Source organism: Oncorhynchus nerka, linkage group LG3 (assembly GCF_034236695.1).
Source record: "Oncorhynchus nerka isolate Pitt River linkage group LG3, Oner_Uvic_2.0, whole genome shotgun sequence".
NCBI lineage: Eukaryota > Metazoa > Chordata > Actinopteri > Salmoniformes > Salmonidae > Oncorhynchus > Oncorhynchus nerka.
Window position 1 is genome coordinate 74,940,806 of NC_088398.1, and position 17,038 is coordinate 74,957,843.

Sequence of the window (17,038 nt, forward strand, 5' to 3'; positions counted from 1 at the left end):
TTAATTCCACATGGTTACAGGGTTATTCCACATGGTTACAGGGTTAATTCCACATGGTTACAGGGTTAATTCCACATGGTTACAGGGTTAATTCCACATGGTTACAGGGTTAATTCCACATGGTTACAGGGTTAATTCCACATGGTTACAGGGTTAATTCCACATGGTTACAGGGTTAATACCACATGGTTACAGGGTTAATTCCACATAGTTGCAGGGTTAATTCCACATGGTTACAGGGTTAAATCCACATGGTTAAAGGGTTCATTTAATGTGTGGTTACAGGGTTAATTCCACATGGTTACAGGGTTAATTCCACATGGTTACAGAGTTAATACCACATGGTTACAAGGTTAATACCACATGGTTACAGGGTTAATTCCACATAGTTGCAGGGTTAATTCCACATGGTTACAGGGTTAAATCCACATGGTTAAAGGGTTCATTTAATGTGTGGTTACAGGGTTAATTCCACATGGTTACAGGGTTAATTCCACATGGTTACAGGGTTAATTCCACGTGGTTAAGGGGTTAATTCCGTGTGGTTACAGGGTTAATTCCTCGTGGTTACAGGGTTAATTCCCTCGTGGTTACAGGGTTAATTCCTCATGGTTACAGGGTTAATTCCTCATGGTTACAGGGTTAATTCCACGTAGTTACAGGGTTAATTCCTCATGGTTACAGGGTTAATTCCACGTGGTTACAGGGTTAATAAGGCTGTTTCCATTAAGTATCATCAAGTACTCTCCCTGCTTGTGTAACGGATGTGAAACGGCTAGCTTAGTTATCGGTGGTGCGCGCTAAATAGCGTTTCAATCGGTGACGTCACTTGCTCTGAGACCTTGAAGTAGTGGTTCCCCCTTGCTCTGCAAATGCCGCGGCTTTTGTGGAGGGATGGGTAACGATGCTTCGTGGGTGACTGTTGTTGATGTGTGCAGAGGGTCCCTGGTTTGCGCCCGGGTATGGGCGAGGGGACGGTCTAAAGTTATACTGTTACACTTGCATGAAAACGGTGAACTGCGATGGTGCGGTGGTCTAAGCAGTGTTCTCTGGCTCAGAGTCTGGTGAGTTTGAGCCCAGTGCTGTGCTATTGTATTTTCTTCTCTGTTGTGAGCGCCGACGCAGGCAAATATCCACGTCCTCGGGACCCTTTCAAACGTCCCAAATCGATGGCTCTTTCTTGTGACCAAACCTGGTTGTAACCAATGACATGTATAAACCCTGGATCGCTGATGCTTTGTGTTGACCATTGAGAGTCTTTAAAGACACCAGTCAGTCATATTCGCACAAATCTTTCTAAATAAAGTGGAGAAAACTTTTTTGGGGTGTATTTCAAACAACAACAAAAATCCACAGAAACGTGTCAATATTTATGCCGTAAACCATTTGCATCTTTTAATCATTGAATGTATGAGAGACTCTTCTGATGCTGCCTTTTACATAATCCCCACAGTGTGTTTTCACACCTCCCTTATAAACAATAATATTAATATTGAAGAACCACTTTGGGTGTTTACAGAGTACCTCTTTTCTGTTGTCAAACACTTTCTGTGTATGACTTACATTGGGTTTACAATCCAACACCATCCAGACACCAGATTTCAGGATAGATGCATTACTTTCCATGGCTTTATTACACAATCATGGTGTTTTGAGAGGAGTTTGAGCTAGGAAAACGGTACTACTCCCTCTACTCCCCCCACTCTCTCTCTGTTCCCTCCCCTCTTTCTCTCCATATCTCCCCATGTCTCCCTCCCTTCTCTCCCCATGTCTCTCCCTCTCCATATTTTCCTCTCCTCTGTCTTCTAAATATATTTCTCTCACTCTCTTCCATTCTCTCAAGCTCCCCTGTCCATCCGCCCCTCCCCCTTCGTGCCAGGATTGCCCCTTCCCCAGTACAGGCTTGAGAGAGCTCTAATCTAATTGGCAGCTGGCGGACTGTGGCACGTGCTGGAACGTTGTGACTTTCATCTCCTCCTCCCTCTTTCCCATCTCTTTCCCCCTCCACTTCCCCCTCTCCATCTCTCCCATCTCTGCTCCGCTGCTGACAAGATCAGAGAAAGAGAAGGTGAGAGAGAGAGAGAGAGAGAGTGGGGATAGAGAGACAGAGAGAGAGAGAGAGAGAAAGAGAGAAGGTGAGAGAGCGAGAGAGAGAGAGAGACGGAGACAGAGAGATAGAGAGAGAAGAGAGAAATACAGGGGGATAGAGAGAGAAGACAAAGGCAACGAGATGTGGAGGATGGAGAGAGGGATTAAAGGGAGCAGGGATAGAAAGAGGAGAGAGAGAGAGAGAAAGACAGGGCGAGAGAGAGAGAGAGAGAGACAGAGAGAGAGAGAGAGAGAGGGGGGGGATAGAGAGAGAAGAGAGGCAACGAGATGTGGAGGATGGAGAGGGGGATTAAAGGGAGCAGGGATAGAAAGAGGAGAGAGAGAGAAAGACAGGGCGAGAGAGAGAGAGAGAGGGGGATAGAGAGAGAAGAGGCAACGAGATGTGGAGGATGGAGGAGAAAATAATGACAGAAAAAAAGAGGGAGCGGAGAGAAGAACGAGACAATGAGAGTGTGGAGGACAGGGCCCAAGGGGAATGTCACCATCCCTTCCCTACACACACACACACACACACTCTGTCTCTCTCTGTCTCTCTCTCTCTCTCTCTCTCTCTCTCACACACCCACACAAACTTAGAGCCTTCTCACACAGAGTAATGTTGACATAATGTACAAGCGTATGAATGTGCTGTATGATGCATCCTATAAAGGCTTGTATTCTGCAGTGTGTTCCCGCTTAGAATGTGTGCTAATACTACACATGCCACATACATGTGCCCAACCTGACTCAGTTTGACGATGCCTAAACACACACGTTGATGCTTTAATGATGTAGCAGTGTGTGGGCATTTTGATACATTACCAGTACAGACACTCCCAGTACAGAAGCTAGCAGACAGCAGAATCTCTCTCTTCTTTTCACCTGTCCATCTTCTCACATCTCTTCCCATTAGTCACTTTGACAGGAATCAGAGTCTAGATACTGGCATTGTTAACACATCTTTTCTTCGGTTCGACAGTGATGGTGATAAACGAAGTGATACATGTGCTAGAGATGAACAGTTCTACGTTTAACCGATTCTGATGACCTGTCTATTTCTATCTACAATAGTTCCAGTTATCAGATCATTTTGAACTATAATAGGGTTGCAATAAAAAAAATAAAAATGTGTACTATAATGGGCTAGTACTGTTAATATTTGAGCACAGGTCCATCCATCCATCCATCCATCCATCCATCCATCCATCCATCAATTCCTTCACTAATCCATCCATCCATTAATTAATTAGTTAATTAATGTAATAGCTGTTATTTTGTGTTTTTGTGTTCAGGCTTCTGGAAGGCCACCTGTCCCCCGTCCTGCGCCAGTCCTCTTCTGGTCTTTGTCAATTCCAAGAGCGGAGACAACCAAGGGGTTAAATTCCTCCGACGTTTCAAGCAGCTCCTCAACCCTGCTCAGGTGTTTGACCTGGTCAACGGAGGACCACATCTAGGGTGAGCCAGCTTGGTTTGCTCCTGCTAATGGAGACCATGTGACATCGCTAGCTGGTTAGCTGTGCACTAGTAGCATTCATTGTGCTTGTGAATGAACCCTTCCTGAGACCAAGAAGTAGACAGTGTCTGTGGCTCAAACCAGACCATGGTATTGGTAGTGCGGTTGATTAGAAGGCTGTTTGGTGGGTGACTAGTGTTGAGTGCAGAGGGTCCCTGGTTGGTAACCTAATTGGGCCAGAACACAGATAGAACGCTTTACTGTGACACTATGACCATTCCTCTGTGTGTTCCAGGCTGCGTCTCTTCCAGAAGTTCGATAACTTCCGGATCCTGGTGTGCGGAGGGGATGGGAGTGTAGGCTGGGTCCTCTCTGAGATAGACAAACTCAACCTCCACAAACAGGTGAGACACAACATACACACGCTGAGTATGTTTACAGATGTAGGATCTTCATTTGACCAGTATTGTCTCAGCAAAATAATCCTGCAGCAGCAGGATTTGAACATTTAGTCCATAATGTTGCTTGATCAGTGGTTATGGCTATTAACTGGACAAAAGTGGTCTATATTAAAAAGTGTAATATTAATATAATATAATCTTAATATAACCATGTGTTAGTACGAGTTTTCAGTGAAATGATGTAAATCACAAAGCTCAATTGCATTTCATGCAGTGCAGAACCTATATCTGTACATGAACACTGATGATTCCATATTAAAGGCATTACGGCAGAAGGCCGAGTATTTTTTTTATTTTTTTTTATTTAACTAGGCAAGTCAGTTAAGAACAAATTCTTATTTTCAATGACGGCCTAGGAACAGTGGATTAACTGCCTGTTCAGAGTATGGCATTAGTCATGTGGGTTAACTGCCTGTTCAGAGTATGGCATTAGTCATGTGGGTTAACTGTCTGTTCAGAGTATGGCATTAGTCACGTGGGTTAACTGTCTGTTCAGAGTATGGCATTAGTCATGTGGGTTAACTGCCTGTTCAGAGTATGGCATTAGTCATGTGGGTTAACTGCCTGTTCAGAGTATGGCATTAGTCGTGTGGGTTAACTGCCTGTTCAGAGTATGGCATTAGTCGTGTGGGTTAACTGTCTGTTCAGAGTATGGCATTAGTCATGTGGGTTAACTGCCTGTTCAGAGTATGGCATTAGTCATGTGGGTTAACTGCCTGTTCAGAGTATGGCATTAGTCATGTGGGTTAACTGACTGTTCAGAGTATGGCATTAGTCATGTGGGTTAACCTGTTAAGACTCTAGGGGCAGTATTTCATTTTTGGATAAAAAGACGTGCCCGTTTTAAGCGCAATATTTTGTCACGAAAAGATGCTCGACTATGCATGGAAATTGATAGCTTTGGAAAGAAAACACACACACGCACACACACACACACACACACACACACACACACAACCATTAATACACACACATAAATACATGCACACACATAGATACACGCCCACCCAATCTACCTACCTCCTCCCCATACTGTTTTTATTTACTTTTCTGCTCTTTTGCACACCAGTATCTCTACTTGCACATCATCATCTGCTCATTTATCACTCCAGTGTTAATCTGCTAAATTGTATTTATTCGCTCCTATGGCCTATTTATTGCCTACCTCCTCATGCCTTTTGCACACAATGTATATAGACTTTCTTTTTTTCTACTGTGTCATTGACATGTTTATTGTGTTATTGGCTTGTTTATTGTTTACTCCATGTGTAACTCTGTGTTGTTGTCTGTGTCACACTGCTTTGCTTTATCTTGGCCAGGTCGCAGTTGTAAATGAGAACTTGTTCTCAACTAGCCTACCTGGTTAAATAAATATATATACTGTTTATATATGTCATAATTCAAGCTGAAGGACATGGCCCCAAATATAAAAGCTATGTGATAAGCTTCTTCAACCTCTGTTTCCTCAGAGGCATTATATCCCTTGTGGATATAGCGTTTAATGTTGGAGTCAAAGTAACCAACTTAAAAAATACATATTTGACCTTTATTTAACTAAATAAAGGTGAAATCAAATGTAAACATTTTTTAAAAATTACAAATACATAGACATTTTTTTACAATTTTATTTCACCATTATTTATCCAGGAATGCCAGTTGAGAATAAGTTCTCATTTATATATGCAACCTGGCCAAGATAATGCAAAGCATTAACACAGAGTTAACACGACAAAAACAACAACACAGAGTTACACATAAACAAGTACAGTCAATAACACAATAGAAAAATCTATGTACAGTGTGTGCAAATGTAGAAGGCTTCTAAACACATAAATACATGTAAATACACACACACACACACATAAATACACACACACACGTAAATACACGCACACACGTGAATACACACACACATAAATGCACACACACACGTAAATACACACACATACATAAATACATGTGAATACACACACACACACACACATAAATGCACACACACACGTAAATACACACACACACACACACACACACACACACACACACATACTGTATATATACACAGGCACACATAAATACACACACACACATAAATGCACACACACGCGTAAATACACACACACGCGTAAATACACACACACACACACACACACATAAATACACGCACACACGTAAATACACACACACACATAAATGCACACACACACACGGAAATGCACACACACACACATAAATACACACACACACATAAATACACACACACATAAATACACGCACACATGTAAATACACACACATGAATACACGCACACACGTAAATGAATAACCGCACACACATAAATACACACACACATAAATACACAGACGCAGACAAATACACACACAAATACACACACACATACATAGACAAACACACATGAATACACACACAGTTATCCCCGCCCTTCTTGCCTCACACACACAGAGCCCCCCTCCCAGCTCCCCCACACACTTACCCTACAAAGTCTCACTTTCTCCCTTTCACCCACCTCTCTCTGTCTGTCTGTCTGTCTGTCTGTCTGTCTGTCTGTCTGTCTGTCTGTCTGTCTGTCTGTCTGTCTGTCTGTCTGTCTGTCTGTCTGTCTGTCTCCAGTGCCAGCTGGGAGTTCTCCCCCTGGGTACTGGGAATGACCTGGCGCGGGTGCTGGGCTGGGGCCCGTCGTGTGATGATGACACGCAGCTGCCCCAGATCCTGGAGAAACTGGAGCGGGCCAGCACCAAAATGTTGGACCGCTGGAGCATCATGACCTACGAAATTAAGATCCTTTCCAAACACAGCGGGCCTGTCACGCCCGACGACACTGACCATGACCAGGTACACACTCATCTGAAACATTTTTTGAGGATCGTGCGACATTGTGGCAACGAAGCCCTTTTTCTACTTACCCAAAGTCAGATGGGATATCATTTTTATGTCTCTGTGTGCAGTTTGAAGGAAGTTGGAGTTAGTGTCTGGATGCCACGTTGGGATTTTGGGGGGATTTATAATGTTAACAGTTTCCCTCTGACTGTGCTTAGTGTTATGGTCATTATGATGTATCCCCTTCCTACGTGTCCTCAGTTCCAGATCTCAGCCTATGAAGACTCGGTAGCTGCCCATCTCACCAAGATCCTCAATGCTGACCAAAACTCTGTGGTCATCTCCTCTGCTAAGTGAGTCTCTCATCTCAACACTGCTAAATGGCTGCTAAATGGCTCTCTCTAGGGCATGCTGGGAGTGTTTTGTTGTTGAGAGGCCGTATGAGGGGCTCTGTCCTTACCTATTTTCTTGATTATTTCCTTGGTCTTTTCTTTCAATTTCTATTTTCTATGGTGGAGAGTTAACACACCAGCGATACCCACTGGCTTTTTTTCAAAGATAGTGAGGAAGAGGACATAGTTTTAGTTTCCTAGGGCTTGAACAGTGTGGTGTACTCTATGGCTTCGCAGCCTAGCGAGGAGTAGAGGCTGCCGTTACGGCATGGATTCATCCTTAGAATGGAGTTAAGGTGGAGGAGGTTCTGCTCGCGGTCGCCAAACAGGTAGGAGCTGAATTTATACATTCCCCATCCAGAATGAACAAAGCTGTGGTTGTGTTCATGAAAAGGGTCAATTTGGTGGGCAAGCTGATTGCTAGTGGAATATTTGTAAGGGATGTTTTGGTGCCGATTTCTCCTCTTTCGACTCATTCGACTAGAGTGTTATTTGCGAATCTGCCTCAGTTTATTACGAATGATCAAATTCAAAAAGAATTGAGTCGGTTTGGTAAGTTTGCAAGCGGTTTTCATGTACTGTCGGCAGGTTTTCAGGCAGATGCCGTTAACCTTTGCGTGTAGGGGGCAGTATTTTAGTTTTTGGCAAAAAAATGTACCCATTTGAAACTGCCTATTTCTCAGCCCCAGAAACTAGAATATGCATATAATTGTTAGATTAGGATAGAAAACACTCTACAGTTTCCAAAACTGTCAAAATATTGTCTGTGAGTATAACAGAACTGATATTGCAGGCGAAAACCTGAGGAAAATCCAATCAGGAAGTGCCTCTTATTTTGAAACCGATCTGTTCCTATGCAAGCCTATCCTCCATTTAAAGGGATATCAACCAGATTCTTTTTTCTATGGCTTCCCTAAGATGTCAACAGTCTTTAGACATAGTTTCAGGCTTTTATATTGAAGAATGAGCGAGGAAGATCACATTGCGTAAGTGGATAGGTGGGGGCTCTCAGAGTGAGTTTTGCGCAACAGAGTAAAGCGGCCATTGTTTCTCCCTGTCCTATTGAAAAACCGACACTCCCGGTTGATATATTATTAAATATATATTTTAAAAACAACCTGAGGATTGATTATAAAAAATGTTTGACATGTTTCTGTAGACATTATGGATATTATTTGGAATTTTCGTCTGCGTTGTCGTGACCGCTCTTTCCTGTGGATTTCTGAACATAACGCGACAAACAAACGGAGGTATTTTGGATATAAAAATAAAAGGAACATTTGTTGTATAACTGGGAGTCTCGTGAGTGAAAACATCCAAAGATCATCAAAGGTAAACAATTCATTTGATTGCTTTTCTGATTTTCGTGACCAAGCTACCTGATGCTAAGTGTTCTTAATGTTTATCATGCGATAAACTTACACAAACGCTTGGATTGCTTTCGCTATAAAGCATCATTTCAAAATCTGAGACGACAGGTGGATTTACAAAAGGCTAAGCTGTGTTTTGCAATATTGCACTTGTGATTTCATGAATATGAATATTTTTTTGTAATATTATTTGACTTCAGCGTTGCTGATGACAATTATCCCGCTTAAGGAATGGGTAGCGTCAAGAAGTTAAGCATGTTGTTTCGTTCCGGAGGCAAGTTTTCAAGTTTCTGAGTAACAATGAGCAACTGTTACATGTGTATTTTAAAGTGAGGCATGGGTAGTGGCTCTACACTGGGTTTGCCAACACAGATAGTCTACGCTGCTTTGACTGTGGGTATTTGAGGCATAATAGCTTTGCCCACAAAAAGGCCATAGACAAGGTGAGGGTACAAGGGCCGGTGGGGGAAATAGAGGTCAACGTGGAGGGGTCCATGAGATGCAAGCAGCAGAGGCTGGGCCTAGTCATGCTATGGATGGTGGTGTAGATGAGGCTGGGTATAGTCACGTTACGGATGGTGGTGTAGATGAGGCTGTGTCTAGTCAGGTTATGCTAGTGGATGAAGAGAGTATATTGGGGAAGGATACGCGACCAGGGGCGGTGGAGGAGGGTGTCAAGCGGAAGATGAAAAAGGGGGAGAAGAAAGGAGGTGGGAGGAGAGAAGCTGGTGTGGTAAAAGTGCCTGGTGCTTGGTGGAGGCCCCGACTAGAGAGAAAAGGCAGTTTGTCATGATCGGAGATGGAGATGAGTAGGAGGAAGGTGAGTGTGAGGAAGAGGATGATGAAGAGGCTTTATTTTCAGACACCTCCTCAATTGGTCCAGAGCTGACAGCAACTCAGGCAGAGGGGACACGGTGATGGAACTGTCAAGGTTCCTGAATGATACTAAGGGAGAAGGTTCATCTTGAAGCTTTTTTCTGTGACCCGGGAAAGTTTGTAAGATCAGTAGAACACGCTATGAAAAATGAGGGGCATGATAACCGCTCAGGAAAAGTGTTAGGTTGAGGAAGTTGGTCACAGCCGTGCATAAGGGTCTACCTTCAGATTCTGTTTTTTTGCTGTCTTTTCTCACACTTCTTATGGAGACTCTTCGGGTAGGCTCGCTTAAAACCTCTCTGGGATATGTGTACCGTCCCTCCTGGCCAAAAGCCAGTGAAAATGCAGAGCGCCAAATTAAATTATTACTACAAAAATCTAACTTTCATGAAATCACACATGCAAGATACCAAATTAAAGCTACACTTGTTGTGAATCCAGCCAACATGGCAGATTCAAAAAAGGCTTTTCGCCTAAAGCAAACGATGCTATTATCTAAGGATAGCACCATAGTAAACAAAGAGAGAGAAGCATATTTCAACCCTGCAGGTGCGACACAAAACACAGAAATAAAAATATAATTCAGGCCTTAACTTTGCCGAGCTTCTTTTGTTGGCACTCCTATATGTCCCATAAACATCACAAATGGTCCCTTTGTTCGATTAATTCCGTCGATATGTATCCAAAATGTCCATTTATTTGGCGTGTTTGATCCAGAAAAACACTGGTTCCAACTTGCGCAACGTGACTACAAAATATCTCAAATGTTACCTGTAAACTTTGCCAAAACATTTCAAACTACATTTGTAATACAACTTCAGATATTTGTTAACATAAATAATTGATAGACTTGAAGACGGGATGATCTGTGTTCAATACAGGAGGAAAACAAACTGTAGCTAGCTTTCTGGTCACACGCCTCTATCTAACAATACACTTCAAGTTACCCTCGTTCTGGATGGCCATACTTCTTCATTACACAAAGGAAAAACCTCAACCAATTTCTAAAGACTGTTGACATCCAGTGGGAGCGGTAGGAACTGCAAGAACGTCCCTTAGAAATCTGGATTCCCAATGAAAATACATTTAAAAGAGAGTGACCTCAAAAAAAAGAAATCTGAATAGTTTGTCCTCGGGGTTTCGCATGCTAAATAAGTTCTGTTAAACTCACAGACATGATTCAAACAGTTTTAGAAACGTCAGAGTTTCTATCCAATTCTACTAATAACATGCATATCTTATCTTCTTGGGATGAGTAGCAGGCAGTTGAATTTGGGCATGCTTTTCATCCAAAATTCAGAATGCTGCCCCCTATCCTAGAGAAGTTAACACAGGGAGAGAGAGGGGGCATCTGTTTGGGTGTCTTAGACAGGAACTATCACAGGTAGCGCCTGGGGAGATGCTGGTAGTCGACAGGGACTGAAACTGTACGATGGATTTGACGAAAGACAGAAATGGGGATGAGCCTCATTCAGGCTCAGTGGTGGTGTTAAGGGACGTCATTAATCAGTTTGACCTTGTGGATGTTTGGAGAACTAGACATCACAAGACAGTATACATTGGTGAAGGTCTGTGGGGCTAGGGTGAGTGCAGCCCGACTCGATTGATTTTACATGTCCAGGAATCAGATAGGCTGTTGGGCGCTATCCTTCTCCTGATGGGTTTTTCGGATCACCCCATAACCATGGCTATTTCATAAGATCCTCTGCAGACATCCTATTGGAAGTTTAATGTAAAGCTTACAAGATACCACTTTTTGCTCAGGTTTCCAGACTTTTGGGGAAAGGCGGGGGCAGCAAAGAGAGGAGTATGAGTCTCTGGGGCAAAATGGTGGGATGTGGGAAAAGTACAAATGTGGCTTTTCTGTCAACAGTATCTCATCCTCAGAGGCTAGGAGAGTATTGGGGGAACTCGAGTATAGTATCAGTGTAGTGGAGGTAGAGATGGTGGGGCAATGCAATGCAGGCCTAATTTAGCTGAATTACGTAGGGACCTGGGTAGTGTTTTCCAGGTTAAAGCAAAGGGAGCACTTGTAAGAGCTAGGTTCTCCATGCTCAAAGAGATGGATGCTCCCAGTTCCTTCTTCTTTGGTTTGGAAAGACAGAGCAGTGAAGCCAAGGGTAAGCATTGTCTACAGCTTTCTGATGGGTGGGTGACCTCTGTGGTGGGGGAGATGCAGGAGCAGACTGTGGAGTTTTATACTGAGTTGCATAGGGCATAACTGTGTTATCCTGTGTGTGCTCAGGTTTTGTTTAAATAACTCCCTAAGCTCTCTCTTTCACAGAGGGATGAAATGGACATTCCTCCATTGTCCCATGAACTGGCAGAGCCCGTAACCCAGTGGAGTTTTATAAACAATTCTGGGCAATAATTGGACTGGGCTTCTTTTGCGTATTGCGTGAGTGCGTCAGGGTAGGAGAGTTGCCGATGAGTTGCCGATCTGGACTCTATAGTACACAAGAACCAGACATATTGTCTACTAAGACGCTCAATCGCGGACAACATGTTCTTAACCAGGAACATACTGGAATTGTCGAAAGGTTCTAACTTTAGACTAGTCTCTCTAGATCAAATGAAGGCTTTTTATAGAGTGGACCATGAGTATCTGTTTAATGTGATGTTTGGGAAAGGTTTTTGTTCTGTGTGAAGCTGTTGTATGCTGGAGCGTCATCTATGTTCAAGGTAGGAGGGGAGCTCAGTAGAACAGTCTGGATGAGACGGGGCATTAGACAAGGATGACCTCTAGCGGGGCAGTTATATACACTAGCCATTGAGCCTTTTTTGGGCCTGCTACACAGGAGACTGCAGGGAGTGTGCTGGAGTGGGGTTGTGAAGGGCCTAACATTTTGGGGGTGTACCTGGGCTCGAAGAGGTGGGTCAGGAAGAACTGGGAGGGGCTGTCACAAGCAGTGGTGTCATGACTGGCTCCTGTCCCAAGTGCCATATAGAGGGAGGGTGCTGTCCCACCCGGCTCCTGTCCCAAGTGTCATATAGAGGGAGTGTGCTGTCCCACCTGGCTCCTGTCCCAAGTGTCATATAGAGGGAGGGTGCTGATAATCAATAACATGGTCGGCGTCTTCCCTGTGGCATAAACTGGCTATCCTCAATACCTGCTCTCAGACCTGCAAAGCAAGCTAGTGGATTTTCTCTGGACGGGCTATCACTGGCTGAGGGTGTCAGTGTTGTATATGTCCATTCACGAAGGAGGACAGGACTCTGGGGGAGTTTGAGGGGGTGGGAGGTAAAGTCCTCTACAACCTCTGCATTTACAAGGTGAGAAACGTTAGAAGCCTAACAGGAGTGAAGTCAAATCAGTGGCCGGGGGTATGTGGGGCGGAGAGTATGGTGGGTTTTAGATGGAGGGGGCTCTACAGTTTCCCAGTACCAAAGAGGTCAGGGGACCTCCGGAGGGTTCTACATGGAGCCCTGGCCACTAATGGCTGGTTGGCACGGGTCGACACAGGAGTTGGACAGGAGAGTCCTTTCTGTGTCATGAGTGAAACTGTGCATCGTGTGTTTTCTGTGTGCGCCAGGTTAATGCCATTAATGTCTCTGTTGGAATGTCTGTGTGAAAGCTTGGTGGTGGAGTTTACTGTCGGGATGTTTATCATGGGGTACAGGTATTCCAATAAGGAAGAGGCCAAATGGGTGTTTTCTGTTTGCTCAGGCAAAGTTGGCTATTTGGCTCACAAGGAGGAACAGGGTCAAAGGTGGGGGGATAACAGACTCTTTACTATTATTTAATGGAATGGTCTCTGGGCGCCTTAGGGTGGGGGGATAACAGACCCTTTACTGTTATTTAATGGAATGGTCTCTGGGCGCCTTAGGGTGGGGGGATAACAGACCCTTTACTGTTATTTAATGGAATGGTCTCTGGGCGCCTTAGGGTGGGGGGATAACAGACCCTTTACTGTTATTTAATGGAATGGTCTCTGGGCGCCTTAGGGTGGGGGGATAACAGACCCTTTACTGTTATTTAATGGAATGGTCTCTGGGCGCCTTAGGGTGGGGGGATAACAGACCCTTTACTGTTATTTAATGGAATGGTCTCTGGGCGCCTTAGGGTTGAGTTTGAGTTCTATAGAATGATAAAGTTTGGAGATGTTTCAGGAGATATGGTATGTCGGGGAAGATGGGTTGGATATACGGTTGTAGAAGTGGTGAGGATATGTTTTTTGTGATGTGTGGTGTTGTTTTGTATCGTGAGGTAGAGGGAAAGGAGAGTATGCACAAAGTCTCCCTTTCACCCACATCTCTCTCTCTCTCTCTCTCTCTCTCTCTCTCTCTCTCTTTCTCTTCTAGGATCCTGTGTGAGACAGTAAAGGACTTTGTTGCCAAAGTGGGGAAGTCCTATGAGAGAAGCACTGAGAATACAGAGGAGTGTGACACCATGTCTCTCAAAGTAAGTACACCACACACACACACACACACACACACACACACACACACACACTCTCTAAATTAACTCCTCTCCCCCACCAGTGTGCCATCCTGAATGAGAAGCTAGATTTGCTCCTTCAGACCCTCAACACAGAAACCCAGTCATTTCCCCCACCACCTCGCCTTTCCACACCCCCCATCGTTGAGGAGGAGGAAGAAGAGGAGGAGGTGAGCGAGGAATCGTTGACCGAGCTGAAGGAGAAACTGGAAGCGGAGGAGAGTGAGAAGGGAGGAGAAAACGGAGGAGGTTCGCCACACAAGATGTTCAGAGCTAAAGAGCAGTTGATGCTACGGGCAAACAGCCTGAAGAAGGCTGTACGAGAGATTATGCAACAGGCAGAGAGAGGTACGTAGATATAGGACATAATAGATCATGTAACAGGCAGAGAAAGGTACGTAGATATAGAACAGAATAGATCATGCAACAGGCAGAGAGCTGTACATAGATATAGAACATAACAGATCATGGAACAGGCAGAGAGAGGTACATAGATATAGACCATAACAGATCAGGCAGAGAGAGGTACGTAGAAATACATTATGACAAAACAGATCAGACATACACTAGAATAGAGCCTTTGGCGAGTCTTTCATGCCTGGTTCAGAGAGAATACAATGGGACTCCAGACAGTTCAACTACAAAAAGACTTGGTAATCACTTTGTCACATAATATGAAGATGTAATGTGCAATTTCAGACCCTTCTCTCCCCTCTCCCCCTCCCTTTCTCTCTCCTTCTCACCCTCTCCCCATCCTTCTCTCCCTCTTACCCTTCTTCTCTCTTTTCTCCTCATCCTCTCTTCCTCCTCACTCTCCCTGCCCTCTCTCTCTCCCTAGTGGTGGATGAGCAGAATGCCAGCACGGAGGAGCAGGAGCTGCCATCCACGTTTGAGTTCAGGAAGGAGGGAGAGGAGGACAACAGGGACAGTGAAAAGGACGAGGACACCAAGGAACTAGAGATCCTGCCATGTGAGTCACCTGCCTCTCTGTCTGTCTGTCTGTCTGCCTGCCTGTCTGTCTGTCTGCCTGTCTGTCTGTCTGTCTGTCTGTCTGTCTGTCTGTCTGTCTGTCTGTCTGTCTGTCTGTCTGTCTGTCTGTCTGTCTGTCTGTCTGTCTGTCTGTCTGCCTGCCTCCTCTCTCTGTCTGTCTGTCTGTCTGTCTGTCTGCCTGTCTACCTGCCTGCCTGCCTCCTCTCTCTGTCTGTCTCTTGCTTCCATCTATCCAATCCTGTTAAGATCTAGAAGAGTGGCTACCCACTTGAAAAAAACTGATTGAATCAACATTAATTCTGCTTTCTTTCAACAAAAACATTCATTGTGATGACGTTGAATCAACATGGAAAACTGATTTGATTTGCAAAAAGTCATCAACGTGATTGAATTTCATTTTTTTTTCACCCAACTTTTAACATAAATCCAATGACCTGGTGAAATGTTTTGTTGATTTCACATTAAATTGACATTAGTTCACAAGCAAAATTAAATCAAAACTAGATGTTGAATGACGTCTGTGCCCAGTGTGTAGGGAGTAGGGGCTAGAGAATAGGTGCTAGAGAATAGGGGGTAGGGTATTGGGGCTAGGATGTAGGGGTTAGGGAGTAGGTGCTAGGGAGTAGGGGCTAATAGCCCATTTTGAATTCAGAAGAGTTAGTTGTATCCTACAGGAAAAAACATAGGATATTAATAACAACACCACCTAGTGGATCATCAACTAACTGCACCCTGTCACAGGGAACATGTCCCCATCTAACTACACCCTGTCACAGGGAACATGTCCCCAACTAACTACACCCTGTCACAGGGAACATGTCCCCATCTAACTACACCCTGTCACAGGGAACATGTCCCCATCTAACTACACCCTGTCACAGGGAACATGTCCCCATCTAACTACACCCTGTCACAGGGAACATGTCCCCATCTAACTACACCCTGTCACAGGGAACATGTCCCCATCTAACTACACCCTGTCACAGGGAACATGTCCTCAACTAACTACACCCTGTCACAGGGAACATGTCCTCAACTAACTACACCCTGTCACAGGGAACATGTCCCCAACTAACTGCACCCTGTCACAGGGAACATGTCCTCAACTAACTACACCCTGTCACAGGGAACATGTCCCCAACTAACTACACCCTGTCACAGGGAACATGTCCTCAACTAACTACACCCTGTCACAGGGAACATGTCCCCAACTAACTACACCCTGTCACAGGGAACATGTCCCCATCTAACTACACCCTGTCACAGGGAACATGTCCCCATCTAACTACACCCTGTCACAGGGAACATGTCCCCAACTAACTGCACCCTGTCACAGGGAACATGTCCTCAACTAACTACACCCTGTCACAGGGAACATGTCCCCATCTAACTACACCCTGTCACAGGGAACATGTCCCCAACTAACTGCACCCTGTCACAGGGAACATGTCCTCAACTAACTACACCCTGTCACAGGGAACATGTCCCCAACTAACTACACCCTGTCACAGGGAACATGTCCTCAACTAACTACACCCTGTCACAGGGAACATGTCCCCAACTACACCCTGTCACAGGGAACATGTCCCCATCTAACTACACCCTGTCACAGGGAACATGTCCCCATCTAACTACACCCTGTCACAGGGAACATGTCCCCAACTAACTGCACCCTGTCACAGGGAACATGTCCTCAACTAACTACACCCTGTCACAGGGAACATGTCCCCAACTAACTACACCCTGTCACAGGGAACATGTCCTCAACTAACTACACCCTGTCACAGGGAACATGTCCTCAACTAACTGCACCCTGTCACAGGGAACATGTCCCCAACTAACTACACCCTGTCACAGGGAACATGTCCCCAACTAACTACACCCTGTCACAGGGAACATGTCCCCAACTAACTACACCCTGTCACAGGGAACATGTCCTCAACTAACTACACCCTGTCACAGGGAACATGTCCTCAACTAACTACACCCTGTCACAGGGAACATGTCCCCAACTAACTACACCCTGTCACAGGGAACATGTCCCCAACTAACTGCACCGTGTCAGGGAACGTGGGCTCTGTCCGACAAGCCCACACATGATGTTCCCTGCTGTAATTGAATGAAAGGGTTTGTGA

At 44.7% G+C, this 17,038-nt stretch overlaps 1 protein-coding gene across 3 annotated transcripts in view; it reads left to right on the plus strand.

Annotated features, from left to right (window-relative positions):
* Positions 1–17,038, plus strand: part of LOC115116727 (diacylglycerol kinase eta-like) — a 143,150-nt gene that overhangs the window by 89,871 nt on the left and 36,241 nt on the right. For all 3 annotated transcript variants that reach the window (XM_065015816.1, XM_065015810.1, XM_065015819.1), the window contains 7 exons: positions 3,381–3,543; positions 3,837–3,945; positions 6,631–6,852; positions 7,099–7,190; positions 13,778–13,877; positions 13,958–14,261; positions 14,752–14,883. In XM_065015816.1, coding sequence (XP_064871888.1) covers positions 3,381–3,543; positions 3,837–3,945; positions 6,631–6,852; positions 7,099–7,190; positions 13,778–13,877; positions 13,958–14,261; positions 14,752–14,883 — 1,122 coding nt within the window. The remainder of the gene's footprint in view (positions 1–3,380; positions 3,544–3,836; positions 3,946–6,630; positions 6,853–7,098; positions 7,191–13,777; positions 13,878–13,957; positions 14,262–14,751; positions 14,884–17,038) is intronic.